The sequence below is a fragment of the Ranitomeya imitator genome, chromosome 7, assembly GCF_032444005.1.
Source record: "Ranitomeya imitator isolate aRanImi1 chromosome 7, aRanImi1.pri, whole genome shotgun sequence".
NCBI lineage: Eukaryota > Metazoa > Chordata > Amphibia > Anura > Dendrobatidae > Ranitomeya > Ranitomeya imitator.
Genome location: NC_091288.1, coordinates 50,022,451 through 50,044,118, shown reverse-complemented (window position 1 = coordinate 50,044,118; position 21,668 = coordinate 50,022,451). Strand labels below are relative to the sequence as shown.

The 21,668-nt window shown below is 42.5% G+C and overlaps 1 protein-coding gene across 3 annotated transcripts in view; it reads right to left on the bottom strand.

The window, feature by feature from the left end:
• The window catches only part of OSBPL6 (oxysterol binding protein like 6), a 259,204-nt gene that overhangs the window by 89,346 nt on the left and 148,190 nt on the right, over positions 1-21,668 (bottom strand). For all 3 annotated transcript variants that reach the window (XM_069733209.1, XM_069733211.1, XM_069733210.1), the window contains 4 exons: positions 9,721-9,843; positions 7,148-7,201; positions 5,333-5,446; positions 3,390-3,560 (listed from right to left, as the gene is read on the bottom strand). In XM_069733209.1, coding sequence (XP_069589310.1) covers positions 3,390-3,560; positions 5,333-5,446; positions 7,148-7,201; positions 9,721-9,843 — 462 coding nt within the window. The remainder of the gene's footprint in view (positions 1-3,389; positions 3,561-5,332; positions 5,447-7,147; positions 7,202-9,720; positions 9,844-21,668) is intronic.

The window sequence follows — 21,668 nt, the reverse complement described above, 5'->3', positions numbered from 1 at the left end:
CCACTGAAGTTGGATCAGCCTGTAATTTGATTTTCCACTTTGATTTTGAGTATCATTCGAAATCCAGACCTCCATGGGATATTCATTTTGATTTACATTGATAATTGTTATGTTTTATTGTTCTGAATACATTCCACTATGCAATGAATAAAAATCTGCAACTAAAATATTTCATTCAGAGATATCTATGATGTGGTATTTTAGTGTTCCCTTTATTTTTTTGAGCAGTGTATAATAAAAGATTTATCAGAATTTTAATTTATCAAGATCAATTGCATGCTTGACTTGCATTCCATTCATTTCCTATGGAGCGGACGATGGCTACGCTTGGCTTTTCCCTGCAGTCGGGTAAAGAATGAATGGCATTAGGGCATCCCACCTTTTCGCTCTAATTTACAACAGAATATAACAGAATATAAGTTCCCAGTCTGGGATATCAGTTCTCTGTTTTGTCGATTGGTAAACGTCCCATTGGCCGGACACTCACCAATCAATAAGTGATCACATATCTTGAAAATAAATTGATGACAACATGGATTTCCTCAATCAACCCCTTTAAGGAGGAATTTTAACCAAATTTTTCATGTTCAAGTGGACACAATGCAATTGTGGCTAAAGAGAAGATTAAAACTTTTTGGATTTCTTTTAATTTCACGTTTCCATTGCAGAGATATTAGCAGTCAAAGTATTTGTCCTCTAATGAGTTAACTTTAGTTAAGTCTAAATGGGTGTTATCACATAGAAACTCAAACAGGGAGAAGAAGTGCAGCCCCCAGTGAAAGCTATCTGATAACACCCACTTGGCCTTAACTATAGTTAACTCATTAGGTGCCAAATAGTTTGATTGCTTATATCTTCGCACAGGAAAAGCAACCTTAAAAATAATCAAAAAAAATTGTATTCCACTCTGCAGCCACTATTACACTGAGCTCAGTTCAACATGAAACAATTGGTAAAAAGTTCTCTTTATTTTTAGCTTATTGGAAATCTAAATTTTCAGCACACAAAGAAAACTCCTGGTACAAAGAGCCTCCACTCTCCATATGTTGAGAAAAAAAAATCAATCATTTGATTGTACCTCCCTATTTTTCTCTAGAAAGTAGGAAGAAATACAAGCTTCGCATATAAATCAGGACACACATCAATGCTTCTTTTCAAAGATCCATCCTGGGTCATCCCATACACCAACACTCAATGCTCAATTATTCACAAAGAATTCAGTGATCTGTCAACATCTTGCTGACATTTCTAAGTAATGCTTTTCATATGCTCCCAGTAAAACAAAAAAAAAAAACATGCAAAAAATAAATAAAACCCATATGTAAAAGAAAACACAAAGGCAAATAAAAGAAAACAAATAGAACAGAAAAAAAAACAAAAAAAAAGGATTATTTTTATTCACAGAGCGCAGAAATATAAAACTAAGGTAGACTATAAAAAACAAAACAATAACTGTAAAATCCATTTACAGTAAACTAAAGGAGTTGTCCACTACTGGGGTTGTCCTGCTGCAGAATAAATTTGGAGCCAATTTTAATTGCTAAAAAAAAAAAAAAACTATTAACACTTCTATTTTTGAAAGCATTCTTACTTTGCAACTTTTTGTTTTACACCTGCTTAAAACTTTTGCACAGCTCTGTATCTTTACCTTTTTTATGACTTGGAATAACTTATATTATCATATAATATACAAGATAATTCAGAAATGCCATCTGATCTCATGTTTACTCATGTCATACTTTAAAGATGCTTGGTGGCCATGTTAGACCCTGACTGCCACAGTAACCCATAAGCACTCATCGATCATGTCTTGGATGGGGTCGATAGGCGGATAAAGGGAGGCTAGACCCGGTTTCTAACCACTTAAATGCTGCAGGATCTAAGGGTTCAAAAGGGGGTTGTCCACTACTAGGGCAACCCCTTCTTGATCAAAATGTTTGGCCTCCACAAAATAAAGCATATGCTCCCCTCCTGTGCCGGTGCAAACTCGGCTTTGGGAAAATGGCCGCCGCGATCTCTTGTGCGCACGCGCGGCATCCCGCGGCCATTTTCCTGAAGCCCCGTGCAGCAGAGCACTCCATCTGCGCACGCGCGGCCCCAGGAAGATGGCCGCCCCCACCGATGACAGGGGGTGATAGCGCAGATCGCGCACTCCTTGTTCACGTGCCCACAGTGGATTAGTCACCTCAACATGCGCACACCACTACGCCACCAACGTAAAGCTGAGGAAGAAACAGCGCTGTGAACACGCCCACCCGACCTGACCAGCCTGATTGACAGGCGAAAACGGCTACTTTGGTAATGTATTGCGCAGCGTAGGTGGGGAATCAGGGTACACTACATACACTATAGTAACGCACAGCGCAGGCCCTATTTAACAGTATTTATATCTCAATCTGAAAAAACGGGGTGACAGGTTCCCTTTAAGTCCAACCTAAAACCTAACATGTTGATCGAGAGGAAGGCAAAAACACCATGAGGCAGATGTCAATTCCCCCATATTAGTGGAAAAGATCCTTGCCAACTCAACATACAGCAATCAGACTAGTTCTCTGGATCAAAATCCCATCAGACAATCTAGTTGCCATAACCTGTAATATATAACTTTCAAGAAAGTCATCCATGCCTCCTTAAACTTTTGTAGTGAATCCACCATTACAATATCATGGGTTAGAGAGTTTCATTTTCTCACTGCTTTTACAGTAAAGAATCTGCATGTGGGATTATGATTACACCTTCATTCCTGTATATGTCGAGGATGCCCCTTGTCACTGTCACAGGCCTTGGTGTAAAATGATCATCAGAAAGATCTCTGTACGGTCTCATGATATATTTGTACATTGTAATTAGATCGCCCCTAAACCTTTGTTTTTCCACAGTGAATAACCCCAAGTATAATAACCTGTCTTGGTATTGAAGTCCACCCATTCCCAAAATAATCTTGGTCGCTTTGTTCAGTTACGTCCTTCTTATACACGCGAGCCCAAAATTGTTCACGGTAATTGGGGTATCAAAGGGTGACTGGGTGGTACAGAGTAAGGCTTCTGTCACACTTCCGTCAGAGAGAGAGAGAGACCTCCCGGGCATGCTCAGAGGGAAAAACGTGATACGTCGCTGGGGGTGACACAGTAACAGGATGGAACATGTGGTGACATAGGGCGATCGGGTATAATAGGGGGTGATGACCACTGATATAACCAGTTAGCTAGTTGCCAGTGGTCGTAACCATGGAGACCTAAGGTCCTGCAATGCCTGCACTTGAGGAAAGACATAGCGAATCAGAAAAACCATACTACATTTCTAATTGGAGATATTTGCTAATAAGAATATTACATATTGGGATAGGATCGTAGAGATGGGAATACCCCTTTTAAGATCCAGAACAGTACCTTTCCTTCTGGCACCGTTATATTAGCTGCTGGTGAGGACTCCGTTGTTGACGTTGATGGAAACATATGGAAGCTGGCGTCTCTCGGTGACCGCACAATTTCATTCTGCCGGTAAAGTCTATGGTGACGTAACTTTGACACCCAAGCATCAAAAGTGTCCTGAGATTTTACCTACAGAGAAAATGCATCGAAGAACATCATACAGGTATAACCACAGCGCTATAGGAATTAACATATATTATAATGATGGATAACAAAGCCATGCACATCAGTAGGACCACCCAATGTGTATGGCGGCCTCTCATCTCTCTACCCATGCACACTGTCAGGATTCCCCTCTATGTCCAGCCCGAGCGGGCTGTCACGTGGCAGTCACATGTCAACTAGCTTCTCATCCTCTAAAGAAAACAGAGAAGCAGGAAAATGTTGTGGTCGGCACGTGACCACCAGTATGCAAACCATGTAATGCAATCAAGGGAGTGCACACTCGAGCTGGAAACAGGGGAATTCTGACAATGAGCACATTGCACACTGTCAGGATCCGGTCATCTACAGTCACTTAGAGTGACTGCAAAACTTTACGGCGTGCCCAGAGAACCTCCTTAAAAGATTATGTTGGGGCAAAGAAAGAACAGGCATTTGGAATCTTAAAGGGAATTGGAAAGATTGTTTTTTTGCTAATCTGAGAGAAGCATGATGTAGCAGCAGAGACCTTGATTCCAGTGATGTATCACTTACTGAGCAGTTTGCTGCAGTAAAATTCTTGTTGTATCTGCTGCAGATCTAGCAGTTCTCTGAATGCTGAGCTCTGTATAACCCTGCCCACACCACTGACTGTCAGCACTCTATCTACACTGTGCATAGGCAGTAAGTTGCCAATCAGTAGCGTGGGTGGGGTTATACAGACATCATGAATATGGAGGACTACATGGCAGCAGGTTTACCAATCCTCTAATAATAAAATTACAGCAAGCAGCCCAGTAAGTTACATCACTGTATTCAGGGTCTCTGTATCTACATTATACTGCTCTCAGATTAGGTGGCAAAAATCTGGTGGCAGATTATATTTAATGCCTCTAACTTTAGTATTTTGGGGGAGGTAAGCCTCCATCTTGAAAACACATGCGTACTCCCCCAAGTCGAGAATGCATGTGCATAGGTGAGTAAGAGAGACCGCTAAGATTTATCTCAGCTGTATAAGTGCCTCTAGTTGTGTAACTGTGAGGGAGCGATCCTCAGGCATACTCTCCATAATGGAGCAGTCAGATGGCCGTACTTTCGGTCCCATCTCACAAAACATCGGATCACACTCAGACCAATGTTACTCTACAGGACTGTGCAGAAGTCCGATGTTTTTCCTTGGACTGCTTTTTTCCCAAGCAAGACAAAATTGAGCGCGTGCCATTTGCATCTGCACATCGGATCACACTCAGCCATGCAAGTCAATGGGTCCATGAAAAAACAAAAAACAAAACTGGACCATCCGAGGGTGGTACGATTTCCAAGGACTGATAGGATGGAGAAGATGGAGATTTTTTTTTTACATCTTCTCCACATTCGGGAAAATCGGATCTCACCATGATCAACGGAACTGCTGGAGGAACGTCATAAGTGCTCAGTGCAGATTTCTGCAGCGCCCACTGAGCTCAATACTAAGTGTAGAAATCTCTTTGCAGCTAGCTCCCTCTAATGGTCACTTCATGCAGGCAAAATTTCCTTATTTATCAATAAGGAATAAAAATATTACACAGATATAGTATAGAATCAATCAGCACAGATTTGTAGGCCTAAAATTCCATTTGGAATTTTACAATTTGACCCAATCATTTTTTTTGTACACCCCTGGTGGTCCTCTTCATCTGGACCAGCATTGATTTTTTTGTATTATATTCATACATTTCTAGAGAGCTCATTTACTCAAGACAAATCAACATAAAGCAAACCTTAAGATGATAAATGTTCTCCTCGGTGTCCAGATCTATCCTCCGAGCCTTTTTCTTAATGGACATAACAGATAACCCAACATCTATACTTCCGTGTACTTTCCCTTTCTGAGTCTAAAAAGAAAGCAGATACTTTAAGAACACAAACATTTTATAAAAGTGGTTATATTTTTAGTGCAGAATTACAAATCTTTTTATACTGCATGCACACCACATATTCCTTACAAAAAAAATGAATATTCAGCAGGGTCATAAAAGAGCACATATCTCACCACTGTCTAGCCCTTACAATGTATTGAAGCCCTTTCATACACCTCATAATGTACGAAAACAAAAAGAATTCCCCCGCACTCACAGTATGGTGACCCCTACCGTCCCCCACACACAGTATGATGGCCCCTACAGTCCCCCACACACAGTATGATGGCCCCTACAGTCCCCCACACACAGTATGATGGCCCCTACAGTCCCCCACACACAGTATGATGGCCCCTACAGTCCCCCACACACAGTATGATGGCCCCTACAGTCCCCCACACACAGTATGATGGCCCCTACAGTCCCCCACACACAGTATGATGGCCCCTACAGTCCCCCACACACAGTATGATGGCCCCTACAGTCCCCCCCCATACAGTATGATGGCCCCTACAGTCCCCCACACACAGTATGATGGCCCCTACAGTCCCCCACACACAGTATGATGGCCCCTACAGTCCCCCACACACAGTATGATGGCCCCTACAGTCCCCCACACACAGTATGATGGCCCCTACAGTCCCCCACACACAGTATGATGGCCCCTACAGTCCCCCACACACAGTATGATGGCCCCTACAGTCCCCCCCCCCATACAGTATGATGGCCCCTACAGTCCCCCCCCCCCCCATACAGTATGATGGCCCCTACAGCTTTAGTAGAGCTGACAAATCCGTTGAAAATATTAGTCATTCAGGGATTCACTGCAGGCATATATTTGAGCTCCTGCAGAATGCTGCTATATGTATGTTTTTTGTTTGGTTGCTTTTTTTTTTTTATGTTTTCACCTGCAATTTTATTTCACTTTGTTGCCAGACAGAGTATATTATTCACATATTGCATTTTGTTGCATTTTTTTTAATGCAAACATTAAGCTACGTTTAATATGCTTTCAAAAAGCAGGTTTTGCTGATTTTTTTCCGTATTTCTGTTGTCTCTTGTGCAGGTTGATAAAAGTATAGTGTCCCCCCAAAAAAGCCCGATTTAGCTTCCTTAGGTCTTTGCACCCAAAGCTCAGCAAAAACGGATACCTGCGTTTTTGCACTTACTCATTTTTTCCCATCTCATCTCATAGCCTTTGCTGGCATTGTAAGACGCAACATAAAATTTGCATTAAAAAACGCAGCAAAAAAACCCCAAAACACTGCAGAAATGCAACGTGTGAACATAGCCTTACTTGCCGTATTTTATTCCGGTTTAGAATGTGGCAGGAGATATATCCAAAGTAACACCTCCTGCTGTGCATACACATGTACAGTCACTAAACTCTGCTACTAAAACTTCTCAGATGTTATGAGCCAAGACTGACAATTATCTAGACACATTTCCCCGCACTGTGGAGGCACAACTAGACTTCTCCTACTGCAGAGAACAGACTGCAGTATTTCCACCCACAGATCTGCACCCTCAAAGCTCCTTATAAGTTGCTTGGTAAGTAAAGCTTTCTGCCTGTTGCTAACTCATTTGCATCTGGAGCACACATTCATAATACCAAAGTTCAAGTAATGGCTATGAAATATTAAGTATTTGACATTGAAGATCAGTGCAAGCACTTACATCAATAGGCGATTTGGAATACTTCAGTATACCATTTTCTAAGACGAAAAATCTCTGCAAAAAAATATAAATAATGTAAAGAGAGGAAATAGAAAAAAAAAAACATTTTGTGCATTTATCTAAAATGCAGAGACTATGATTGAAAAAAAGAATGAAGGTATAAATGTTAACAGTATATGTCATTTTCTAAGGCTTGGTTCACATTTTTAAAACATCTGTTTGCATTCAATGGATACATTAAATGCAATGAATAATTGATGCAGACAAAAGACATTCCATTTGTAGATTTTTTTTTACAGAATAAAGTACAGCAGAGTACATTATTTTTCACTGTGAAAATAAATTAATAGACAGAACAGAGCCAAACTGAAGTCTCTAGAAATCCTATTTACATCAATGTAAACTTTAACTTAAAGGGTTAATCTCAAGTTGTATCTTGAGCAGTACACAACTGTTAAGTCTCCTTACTTCAATGTTGTGGAGGGGGTGGGCACTTCTCCTTGAGTGACAGTTGTGGTCAGTTTCCTGCTGCTGAGCTTATCGGGGTACTGTGACATATTAAATGGGTGGTCCGACATACAAAGTATTTTTCATCCTAAATCCCAATCCATTTAAAGGGAACCTGTCACTAGTTTTGTGACATAGCAGCTAGAAACATCACCTTATTCAGCACTCCCCTGTATGCCCCCAAAAAACACTTAATTTCTCCCGCGCTGTATGGTAATCTTGTCGGTCCGGTCCGAAGGGTGTTGCTTCGGGCCTCTCCACCCTTCCCCCAGCTACTGCTCGCCGTCCTCCTTCTTTAATTGATGTAGATGATGCCTCCTGTGTCATCCACATCGTTGTGCAACATCTTGCACCTATGCAGAAATATCGTGTCTCACGCCTGCGCAGTATGCTTTGCCCAAACTGCGGGCAAAGCTGAAAAAACGGGAAGTGCGCATGCGCCGGCAAAAGGTATTTCCGATACATGGAAGTAATTCCAGTACATGAGCCTGAAATATGTTTGCACGCAGTGTCTATTGTGAAATTTGGTGACAGATTGGCATAGCTGTAACGAAGGGTATTATAGATTTCTTAATATGTGCACATTCTTCCAATTGTGTTATTCTATTTGATCCAAGGGGTTGTCCACTACTAGGACGACCCCTCCTTAAACTAAATGTTCAGCCCTGATAAAATAATAAAGCCTATAGATAATAATAAAACCTTTAAAGGTTATATTTTGACGACTTTCGTTTGATGATGGAGAATATCTCCTTTTGGACCATTGAGACTTCTAAAAAGGCGTAAATAGAATAATGACTTGAGTGCAAACAAAAAAAAAAAGGCGAAAAACACAAGACTAGACAAAAAACAGGTGCAAAGGCAATGATGAAACAGGGCCATTGTACTTTCCGTCACCGATATACCTAAAGACATTTTTTGGACACCTCCATAAATGATTTCATCATTGCTTCTTCCTTTTGTGCCCAAGCAGCATTAATAACACCTTCTGGTTGATCAGAAATATTTTTCCCCACTAAACCGAATAATCAATTTCACATTTTACAATTTTCTGACCTTTCCTCTACTTTAGCACTCACCTCCTTGGCTTGCATTGCGGATTTATCAGCTTTACAGTCACCGCTCTCTATAGCTTCTGGGGAATGACATGTAATTGGCGACACTGACGCTCACGTAATTTATCCAGGCATTAAAAAATCTATTGCAAACCTGAATAGATGGGCGACTTTGAACATTTTACTGTTTAGAAATTATATCAAGCGGGGACCTAAACAGAATTCATCCAGTGCCGTATGACACATCGTGCACACAAAATCCATTTGAAATAAGAGGTTAATGATCTATCAACTTTTTTTCCCTCTTTTTTCCTATATTGCGTGAATTTTAACGGTTGCCGCCAGGTTTAACACACGGTCAACAACCAAATGTAAGGCAATGGCAACCGAAGATTAATCACATTCATCTAAATGGCGGCAAAGCACAACTACAATTACATGGCTGACCATACCTTCCCCAACAAGACCATCCAATCGCATTGGCAGCTCCCTCCTTGAAGGGAATGTCTTACATTTGACACATCTTAAATGACAAAAATGTGGTTGACTTTAAGGCCAAACAAACCCATTGGACTTTAATGGACCTAGTATGGCTAGCGATGCCAGGCCGGGCCGCCCCAGGGTCTACCGGTCTGAACTTGAAAACCTCAAAGTCATTTATGAGGCTTTTGAGTTCTAGACTGCAGAAGGGCGGCCAGTCCGGACATCGCTGTCCAATATTCGGACCGGGAAAGTTAGAAGAGTGAAACAGCGCCTCACTTGCCCGTGAGTTGTGTCTGGTATTGCAGCTCAGCTTACTTGGTGTGAATTTTGGGCTGACCGGCAAGTGCAATACTGCTGTTTTTGGAATAAATCAAACACATTTTTCTAGTTGTGGACTCCTCTTTAAGTAAAAAAAAAAAAAAAAAAAAATGTCCAAATGTTGGGTATGATTTTCTGAATGAGATTAATAACACTTGCGTCAAATTCTTACATGATTAATTCAGTTATGAGCAACGCCTTGACCCTTACTTTATGCCAGCCTTTCAGTGGCCATTTTCTTTTCTTCAGCATGAATCCTTCATGTTTTTCAGGTTTCTGGACACTTGTCTGTCCTATCTTCAGCCCCTCTATGATTTCCCAGTTGTCTCCTTCCTGGGGAAAAAGAACATTAATGTTTCACACCGATATATCAGCATGTCCTTTGTGTACACACGACACAGAACAAATTAATGTCAAGTGGAAAGACCATTTAAGAGGAGTCAATATTGACTTTTAGGATTGCCAATTCCAATAGGTGGTGCTAGAGTTCTTGTTCTCTTCCTTTCTAAAGAGGCTATTTGCATAATTAAATTTGCAGGGTAACACTGCATTGCCTATAAGTGTCCCTACGCTTTACCGCTCAGAACACACCGAGCAATCTTATCTGTTGTATTATCTATGGACAGTGAAAAAAGTATGGAACTGTAAAGATCCAGTAAATTGTAACAACATTTCTCAGAATGGACCTTGATGATATCAATGCCTGATCGTTCATCACTGCTCTGGAATCACCACTTGTGCCTAAGAACCAAGGTGATACTGTAAGGACTATTTCCCTCTTTACGAACAAGACTACTAAGGCTGCAAACAATTCTTTCCATATACAACCCCAATCCCAAAAAAAGTTGGAACGCTGTGTAAAATGCAAAGAATGCAATAATTTGTAAATTTCTTATATTTTATTCACAACAGAACATAAAACACAGTCCAGAACGTGAAAGTTAGACATTTCTCCTTTTCATTTGAAAAAAACAACATCTGTGCTGGTTTCTGCTTAAAGGGACTCTGTCACCTGAATTTGGCGGGCTCTGTTTACAGTCTGATGGGCGGTGTTTCTGTTCTTTCATGCACCCCTTCCTTTCCCGCTGGCCGCAATATTGTCTTGAAGTTGATTAGGTTTCCTCCGTAGTACACGCGTGCGCAAAGCAATCTCGCCTTGCGCACGCGCAGTATGCTTTGCCCAACTGCGGGCAAAGCTGAAAAGCATTAATGCGCATGCGCCGGCGCACTACGTCCCGGAAGTTTTTCGCTGTGTTCCGAGACATAGTGCGCCAGCGCATGCGCACTAATGCTTTTCGGCTTTGATGGCAGAAAAACATTTGAAAAAAGTAGGAACAGGATTAAAAAAAGGCTGGAAAAGTACCGTAAGTGGTACTAATGAAAAACCAATGGACGGTCAGAGAAAACGTTATCAATGGCGTAGTAAATGCCTCTTAACGTAGGGGCATTTGGGAGAAGGATGCACCAAATTCATTGAGAGATGCACGCCACTTAATGAACTAGGCACATCGCCACAATCCTGTGCATCTTGTCTGGAATGCTACTCCAGTCAGGGGCTGGAATAATATTTCTGGTGTAACTTTTCATGAACTGGCACTGACATGTCCTCTCCTGCCCATGCTAACTTTCAAGGTCCCAGACATGTATTATGTTACTGATGCACATAACATGGGGTGATGACGAGTAGATCAAGTGCTTGAAATAAGATCTATAAAATGAGCTCAGGTGACATCATTCATTATTGGGAGTGGAATATAAGCCGCTGCCCCGCCTTCATTATGATGGCCTGCTGGGAAATTAAAAAAAAACACATTATTCCAAATTATGCAACATCAGCTTTTGGCTTCTGATGCTCATAGTACTATATGCTCCCATACATTTTTACAGCTAATGGAGATCTGTGCAAAGCATGTTGTATTGTCGGCTGTTTGAACAATGAACATGGAGAAGAATCGCTGGCATAATCTCTCACTGTATAAAATGCTAATAAAGGTAAGTAAATGAATGGCTGCAGGTAACAATACATATTGATTGCAGCAATCAGCTCTTACCATGACATTGATTAATGCTGCCTGCTCAGCGTGATCTCATCACATCAAACATTCTGCATTTCCGTTATTCTGGATGAACACAGACACTCATGGCGACACATTGACAGGTTTCCTCTGCACGGCAGCATTCCCGGCCACCTCCTGCAGCGGGCAGTCATCCGAGCCAATGTGGCCGGCAATAAATACCCAATAGCCGGCTAGCTGGCAGCGCCATTCTTACTATGGGTAGTCAGAACCCAAGCGATCATTAAGTGACAGCATATAATAGCGATATGCCATTACTTACCAAGACGGAAAACATCTCTAACCCTTCCCGCTGAGGACAATTTTATTTTTATTTTTTTTATCCTTCCACAGCTTTTTTTTTTTTGCAGCACCAGTTGCAGTTTTAATGACACCATTCATTTTACAACACAAAGTACTGCTAAAATAAGAATAAAATTCCAAGTACAACAAAATGCTAAAACTAAAAAAAAAACAAAACTACAATTCCGCCATTACTTTTTATAGAGTTTATTTTGCGGTAAAATTGATCCAGAAACACGATTCCCTAGGTCAGTAGGATTATGTCAAAGTTAAATCTGTATCATTTTTTTTATTATTATTAAGATTATTATTTAACCCATTACTTGCCAAATTAAAATTTTTACAAGTACGGATTTTTCAGAAAAGGGCGTCCCAATATTCAATTAAAAATGACAATGACATGATTTCCTATTTTGAAAACATTCATTTTACAAACACAACACAAAAAATTGGACCTAATTATAAAAATGATAAAATCTTAGTTGCTAGAAGCTAAAGATTAGGTGTCTCAAAAAAAGGACATTGGTAGATAATGGGTTAAGTAGTGAAGAAAAATGGCAAGCTGGCTTTTTTATACACCATTTTTTGGGTACAAACGATGTTTAGAAGGAACGTGTCATCATGAAAATGCAGTCCAATCTACAGGCACCATGTCATAGAGCAGGAGGATCGGAGAAGATTGATATATAGTTTTGTGGGAAAATATTCAGCATTGCCTATGCTTTAATCATTTAAAACTCTGCGTTTTCTGGCATTTTCGGTCCAGTGGGCGGTCCTATCAGTGATTGACAGCTCTCTCTGTGTGCACACTTATGCAAAAAATCCCAGAAAAAGCAGAAGGTGTAATGATTAGTGATGAGCTAATAGCATTAAGTTACTTACCGGTAACGGCATTTTTCGGAGGCCCATGACAGCACCTCAAGAGAGGGGATCCGTTCTTCAGGAACAGGAAACCTACAGATATAAAAGGGCGGCACCTCTCCCACGCATCAGTTGTATTTCAGAGCTTGAGAGGACTACTACGGTTAATGGCACAAATATATAACCAATATATACAAATATATGCAAAATATATCGTTTTAACTGTAATTTAACACACGTGAAACCTTATAAAAAGGAGTGCAGCCGCCACATGAAAGGGAGGGAACTAAGGGTGCTGTCATGGGCCTCTGAAAAATGCTGTTACCGGTAAGTAACTTAATGCTTTATTCAGACGCCCATGACAGCACCACGAGAGAATTACAGAGATGTAAGCTACCTTAGGGAGGGACTATAGCCTGCAGTACCCTTAACCCGAAGGTGAGATCTGTTTACTCTCTAGCCTTCTGATCGTGCACTCCCTGCCTCCTAGCTTCAGGTGTTTTAATTATAGTAGGTCCAATACCCCTCCACAGTGAGAGAGAATTTGAGTCCAAGGAGAGGTTTCACATGTACCCATTCAGATGGAGACGTTTATTCTCAGAGAGGTAGGTTTAGAGTAGGACCTCGTATAAGAGAGATGACATAACGTGGCTACGAGGTACACATAAAATTGGCCATTTTTATGCGCTAAAAGCTCTCATTTTTCATATTTCTAGTGCAGTAATGCAGTTTAAAAAAATTTCGTGTTTTCAAGTTTGCATGTTTTGGCGCTGCAGTGTGCTGCCCTATTTGTTTGATTATATACGAGTTGGCGACTCTGGGTTCAGCACCTGTTCACACTGTGTCTATGTTTGGATGCCTAATAGGGACATGGCCTGCCTGAGGGTCATTTAACTTGTCTGGCAATAGACAACATTGTTGGGCTTCAGAATCTAACAGTAGGCCTAGAAATTTCTGGACCTTTAAAGGCTGCAATCGGGATTTCTCATAATTTATTATCCAGCCTAAATGCTCTAGCCTGGCCCTAGTTTTTCTATTTGTGACAGGCAATGATCTACTGAATTACCCACTATCAGGAATTCATCTAAGTAAGGGACAATAAGAATATTCGACTCCCGCAGATGAGCCATGACTTCGGCAACTAATTTCGTGAATACCTGAGGGGCAGCCGATAAACCGAAGCGAAGCGCCGTAAATTGAAAATAGCGGACTGCCCCCCTCATGGACACCGCCACCCTCAGGAATTGCTGGAAATCTGTATGGATAGCGACTTAATAGTACGCGTCTCTCAAATCCATGACGGCCATGAAACCATTTTCAAACAACATCTTTATTGATGAACTGATTGATTCCATCTTAAAGGTTTTATCAATTAGAAACTAATTTATAGAACAAAGATTAATAATGGTTCTAAATGATCTATCAGGTTTCTGAATGAGGAACAGAGGAGAGTAGAATCCTCTACCACTCTCAGATTCCAGAACCTCTACCAGGACACTTTAAAGGCATAAATTCAAAACCTCTGTTTCCAATGCCGTCTGTTCAAGAGGGGAAGAGAGCAAGGGAGTTCATTTAAAGCTATTCCGTGGAATAAAACTGAACTCAAGCTTGAGTCCATTAGCTATTATGTTCCGCACCTAGTCACTATTTGTGATCTCTAACTATGCTGGAAGGAATACCGACAATCTTCCCCCCACGGGAATTGCTAGTCATTTGTCGGGCTTCTTACGCTCTCTTGAAGAGCGACTGAACCTAAAGCCCATACCTCTCCTTCATTTATCTTCCCATCTGAAATGGTCTCTAGCCGGTGATGATTTGCATCTTCTTCCCTGACCAAACCTCCTTCTATTGAAAGGAGGTTGGTAGGACGTAGGCGATAAATTTTGAAACTTTAGCGAAATTAGGATTATTTAGTCTAGAAAAAAGACGACTGAGGGGCGATCTGATTACAATGTATAAGTATATAAGGGGACAATACAAATATCTCGCTGAGGATCTGTTTATACCAAGGAAGGTGACGGGCACAAGGGGGCATTCTTTGCGTCTGGAGGAGAGAAGGTTTTTCCACCAACATAGAAGAGGATTCTTTACTGTTAGGGCAGTGAGAATCTGGAATTGCTTGCCTGAGGAGGTGGTGATGGCGAACTCAGTCGAGGGGTTCAAGGGAGGCCTGGATGTCTTCCTGGAGCAGAACAATATTGTATCATACAATTATTAGGTTCTGTAGAAGGACGTAGATCTGGGGATTTATTATGATGGAATATTGGCTGAACTGGATGGACAAATGTCTTTTTTTTCGGCCTTACTAACTAAGTTACTATGTTATCATCCCCTGCCTTATCCAGCAACTCATCCAGGGTTGGATCAAATAGATACTCCCCTTTGCAAAGGATAATACAGAGCGTCGATCTTGTTTGGATGTCCCCCGGCCAGCATTTAAGCCACAAGGCTCTGCGGGCCGCGTTGGAAAGTCCTGCTGCTCTGGCCGCCATTCTAACAGGGTCAATTGAGGCATCCGATAGGAAAGCTGCAGCTTCCTAAATCACTGGCAGGCCACCTAGAATTGTATCTAGCAGCCCCTTTTTTTTAGCCGAGACTAATTCTTCCAGCCAGACCATCATGGATGTGGCTGTACAAGTTGCTGCTACCGCTGGCCTTAGGGAACTGGCCATCTCCCAGGATCCCTTAAGGAAGGTCTCTGCTTTCCTGTCAAGGGGATCTTTAAGGGTCCCCATGTCTTCAAAAGGTAACAAGGCCCTTTTTGATGCTTTGGCTACCGCCGCATCTAACTTAGGGCCTTTGTCCCAGGTATTGACTGCTGGATCATCGTAAGGGTATCTACACTTAAGAGCCAGTGGTAAAGAGCCCCTCTTTTCTGGCTCTTTCCATTCCCGGCAAATTTGCTCCTGGATCTTTTCATTTAGGGAAAGACCTTCGCTTCCTCTGTTCCAACCCACTAACATGATCTCCTGCATGGATAGCTGCAGTTTGGGTTCCGCTATGCCCATCATACCCCTGACAATTTTCCAGTTTATCTACTCGGTCTAAGGGCAAGCAAAAACGAGCAGAGTCTTTGCATCTTGAGCTCTTTACTTGAGAAAGGGACTTCAAAGATTCCCTTACTTCTGCCCAGACTATATCTTTCAGGCTTGCAGTAATCTTAGGAGACTCTTCTGCTCCCTGGGAGAGTATAGTAAAAGCAACAGTCTATCTAGACGTAATGCCACTCCACCCCTTCCTGAGACCTCACCATCTGCTGGATACAGGGTGTACATAATTTTTTTCGGGCACGAATCTGGTAAGGGGATTCCACAGAGGGCGCATTCCTTGTGTTTAACTTTACCCGTGCACTTCCCCAAGATAAAAAATATAAGGGGGAACCGCATCACTAAGTGAACATTCACGTAGATCACTTACCAGTGCCTGCAGCAAATAGGTACCGGAATATGAGTGTGGGTTTCACAGTCGATGCTCCTGACCCCTGTCTGGAGGAGCTCTTAAGACTGGACTGTTCACTCCGTCTGTCACTTTTTTCCTTAGGCTTCCGCACATCTTCCAGCAGCTGAGGCTGCTGTCATGATCACTCTCCATTGTGCACAGAAAATGAGACCAGGAGCATGGGTCCTTCCCTGGAGCCTGCTTACATCCCCTCCTCCTGTCAGCAAATCAGCATCGCCCTCCTCCGCTTGGCTCTCCGCCCCTACAGGTGCACTGACCGACCTGAGGGACGCGTGCAAATGTCCGGCATCCTATTCCGGTGGGCGTCGCCATCTTGGATTTACCGCGCATGCGCAGCAACTCAGGTGACCCTAAAGCGCAAGCTGGCTCCGCCTCCGACATCACCGCAGCCCATCAACGCTTTGCGTCCAGAGCAGCACAGGAAGCCCGGCCTGCCAGTGGGGCCCCGGACAGTGCCCACCATCACGCTCCGACTCTGCACACATCACCTCCGGCACCAGTGCACCGCCGGAGCAGAAGAACCCGGGGGAATACTTACCTGGCGCAGGCTTCATAGGAGACAGACATCCTCCGGACTCCACTCCCTGCTGCGAACGCCACTGCTGTGCAGCCCAGCCAGGACCACCGTGGCATCTCGAGGAACTCCACACCAGCTGAGGTAGGAGACCCCCCCGCTACCTGAACCAGCCGGCTGGCCTGGGATCCATGAGACTCTTCATCTGTAGGATCCTATCCCATCAGGAACAGGAAACCAACTGATGCGTGGGAGAGGTACCGCCCTTTTATATCTGTAGGTTTCCTGTTCCTGAAGGGCGGATCCCCTCTCTTGTGGTGCTGCCATGGGAGTCCGAATAAATACTCGTTACTCGAGATTTCTCGAGCATGCTCAGGGGTCCTCCGAGTATTTTTTAGTGCTCGGAGATTTCGCTTTTCTTGCCACAGCTGAATGATTTACAGCTATTAGCCAGGCTAAGTACATGTGGGGGTTGCCTGGTTGCTGCAGTGTGCAGGCGCCGGGCCTCTCTGACCTGTCCCGCCTCCTGCGCACTGCAGTACTTTGCTCTGCCTTCAACAGGGCAGTCAAAGTATGCCTGTGCCGGAGCCACAGGATGAATAGAAGAAGAGGACATCATCGTAAGAAGATGAGAGGCCCCGGACCGGACCGTGATGACCATCGGACCAGAACCGGACTGGCACCGCCCCTGGGTGAGTATAATCTAACCTGTTTTTCTCATCTTTCAGGATACATCGGGGGCTTATCTACAGCATTCCAGAATGCTGTAGATAAGCCCCTGATGCTGGTGGGTTTAGCTCACCTTCGATTTTGGGGGCGACAGGTTCCCTTTAATGCTTCTTTAACGACTGTTTTCTAGATCTGCCCAAATAGCAGCCCTCTTTTGCACCCTTGCATTTCAAAATAGGCCTCATTCAGAAGTCTGCTTTTTCTCATGGACGAGAAAAACGGACCGATTATTTTGTTCAAACTTTGGTCAGAGTGGTCCAAGTGTCATCAGTTTTTCTGATATGTAGAGGAAAAACAGAAAGGTTCTCTACCTTCTCCTATGCTACAGTCCGTGAAAATCAGACCGTGCTGCGAAGCCATCCAAATGCGGTCCGATTTTTTTTTCACAGAAACATAGACTTACATTGTTGATTTTGATCCAACATACAGATCAAAATTGGACATGTCTCCACGATTTTGTACCGACCACTCGGTCGACTGAAAATCAAGGCGGTATGATAGGGTATCACAGGTACGAGTGCTATCCGTGAAAAACATAGATGGCACTCCTAAAAAAAAAAAAAAATATTGATGTTTGACCGTGGCCTAAAGCAAATTTCACATAGCAGAAATGTGGTAATATGACGGCCTTAAGTCTTGCTTCCCCACTGCTCTACTGAATTGAACTCAGATGACAACAGAACCAGAGGGCCCAGATTCAGCTGCCATGGTATAGATGTGTGAAATCGCATTTTGAAACCTGTATATCTAGTTCCAAAAATGGGTTTAGATAGATGTTCGGTAGTTGTGCAAAAAAATTAGCAAGACTCTTGCCAGCCAGTCATGTCAGTAATCTATGGCCACCAGAGCAAAGCCCTATCAACCTCTTCCTACCTCACTTTCGTGAGTTGAGCCACAACTATGATATCACGTCAAGCCTATTAATCAGCTTAGGAACCGGAATTCCAGAAGGTAGAAGGAGGTTCTCAGGTCTAAGGTTAGGCGACCACAGACTACTGATGAGCTGGCAGGACCAGTGTCCTGACAATTCTTTTGGTTGTCTATAGCAGAGGTCCCCAACTCCAGTCCTCAAGGCCCACCAACAGGTCATGTTTTCAGGATTTCCTTTGCATTGCACAGGTGATGCAATTATTACCTGGGCAAGACTAAGGAAATCCTGAAAACATGACATGTTGGTGGGCCTTGAGGACTGGAGTTGGGGACCTCTGGTCTATAGTATGGATCTAAAAGTGGATGTGAGTAATGGGGTATTCCAATCTATATAAAGTAATCAGCTATCTACTCTATAGTTGATAACTGTTAGAACAGTGTGGATTCCATAAATGGAATCAATACAATGCCCAATATGGTAGATTTGTGTTCCCCATTCTCCTCTGGTGCACCCCTGACCACAAGACTATGAACCCTGCCACTGCATATAAATCCGGGAAAATGAAGATACTTGAAGGTAGCTTAACATTTCACTCAGCTATATTCTTCAATGTCTTAAACTTGATTGGAACTTGGCACATGTAGCTCCATTTAACTAATCCTGGCTGGGTCTTGTGACCATGGGAGATCCAAGGGAGTCCCTACTTTCGAGTTCATGGGGGTCCTAGAGGTGGGACCTACCCTGATCTAAAATGTACAACTTATAATGGAGTACCCTTTAAGTCTTTGGAGCTCTTACAATACTTTAGAATGTGTCGCAGGCTTTTAGGTACACTGCATTATACAGCATGGATAGCTCTAACACACTTTTAGATTAATGGCTGCACATACCAGAAAATGCAGTGTACGCCTGACTTCGCTATAGCAGTAGCACCGGACAGCATCAGCAAACAATTTAGAGCTGAGTTACAGAAAACATTCTGCGGCTGCCAGTTTCTAGCTGCCAAAGAAATACGTGCCAATAGCTCTTGATATAAAATTCCATCATTGGCAAATTATCACAGTAATTGAAAATCTGCATTGAGGAGAATTGCTGAATTCTGCTGTCATTATGCACATGTCAAATATTTAAATTGAAAAGGCCATCTGCCAAAGTGTAGACAATGGAGGAAGAGAATTAAGCACTAGCATCAGCATCAATATAATGGGTGCTGCATAGCGCCCTCCAACAAGAGGTATATGCGGATGTTACTGTAGTTAAAGAGGACATTTCACTGGATTTTATTCATTTAAACCGACTCCCTCCTCCAATTACCGCTGTTCCATCGATTTTGGAAGTTTTTCCTTTTTTTTTTCTCTGCCCCTCCATTCCAAATTTATACTCCCAGTTAATAATGATGCAAATAACCAACTGGGTATATACCACAGAACATCTCTGGGCATTTGCTTTTTCACCTCTACGGCGTTGGTCAATTAACACATGGCAGTGTCATAGAGGAGGAAAAGCAAACACCCACGAAGAAGGCGTGTTCTCACTTCAGAGTCACCACATCCTTTTTAACTATTGGAGAGCATAGGAGACCAGTAGTGCTGAAGAGCTGGACTGGACAAAAACAGAGGATGGCATTTTTCTAACTCCCTCTGTGTGGGATAGATTTCTATAGCAGTTTTTTTTGTAGTGGCTAATAGAGGGAAGCCTGAGTTGAAAAATCTATGACATTGCTATATGCCTCAAAAAATAGCTTGCCCCATTTAAAGGCAATTCAACAAATTTTGCAAAAATCAATTGTACAGGTGAACGTAAGAAATGTTGTACGTTATCAGAGAATTCTGCTTCTTTCTCCACTTATGAGCTACATCCCCTTACCTTTGCCTCCTGATCCATTCTAAAACAGCTTGAAGAGGTAGTCTCAACTTGTCACAGCTTTCTCATCCCTTTCACTTCCTGATTTCTGGCAGGGTGGGCTTTCTTCCTTGAGTGACAGTTCTGGTAAGTAGCAGAACTGTAGTATTAGTAGACCTATAAAGTGCAGAACAAGTTCTGCTGTAGCCTGCTGTATTCAGCTAACGTTTGTTTGTTCTGGAGCCTATACTGATTTCACTATATTTACATATAGAGATAAGAGGGCATTTGAGCAAGTGCCCGGCTCAAGACAGTGAGAGCCATGATTTGGAGACTTGCTCTGGGAGAAGTTGATACTTCGGGCTGGTGATTTTGCAAGATTGGTAACAACAGCTTTCAGGAGCTGACAGGGACAGTGAGGTGAGCAACTAGCTGCTGTAAAGAAATCAATGAACTGAACAGAGGTGGCTGGTATGTTCAGAGTGAACTCCTCTCCTTGGAGTGTAACTACTGTACACTCTTGGCCAGTGTCTGGGTAGGCACTTATGGCCAAGCTTCATGAAAACCAGATCTACACTGTGAAAGATAAAAGCTCTCGCTTCAGAATAATGACAGCAGATAGAAAAAGCAAGTTAATTGCAAACTCGCGTATTTTCATGCTGTCTAAGGCAATTTATTAATATGAAAATGCCCATTTAAATCCATTTGGATACAAGCAAGACAGACTGAAAGCACAGTAACAGGTTAAACTTCCAATTATACTCTCTGCAGTTATGGGGAGGAGTGAGGAGCTGGCAGATACAGGTAGATTGTACTACAGCTTCTAACAAACTTATTTTATTTCAGTGCTGGATTCACAGCCACACAGCTCAGTACTTCTCTAAAATCTGTCATGCTGCAGTTTTTGTCTGTGTGCTGCAAATAAGGAATCCCTAATGTCTGTGTTTGTGCTGTGTACGGGAAACATGATTGTAGCAAGTCTTCACCTACCAGCTCAAAGGGAACTGAAAATGAGAGAAAAAAAAGCTTACAAGCGGGAAAACTAACGATAAATGAAAAATATAAATCACATAATGGCCAAAAATTGTGTTATTATTCATGTACACACTCATGTGACAGCTTATTCTAAAAATGTACCTGAAGGGACAGGTATGTTTTTAACATTTTTGGTTTATCTATGGAGTATGCAATAAATAAACATACACGTGTGTCCAACTGCTATCGCATTCATCTCGAGAACCTGGCTGCAGCACACGCTTTTTTCCCCCATTTCTATAGGAGTGCTGAAAATTGTTGAACTCAATTGGCAATTTTCTCTACTCCCTTAAAATTGAAGGAAAATAACTATACAAGAACAGCAACCTCTCAAATCCATAAGAGCGCGCCTTAGGAGCACCGCACAGATGTCCTGTTGACTAATGGATCCAAACAAATCCAATAAACTACCACTACTTGCAATGTAGCACTCGGAATATTGTAGATCCTTACATGCCTTCACACATAATTCCAGCCATGTCCACCCTGT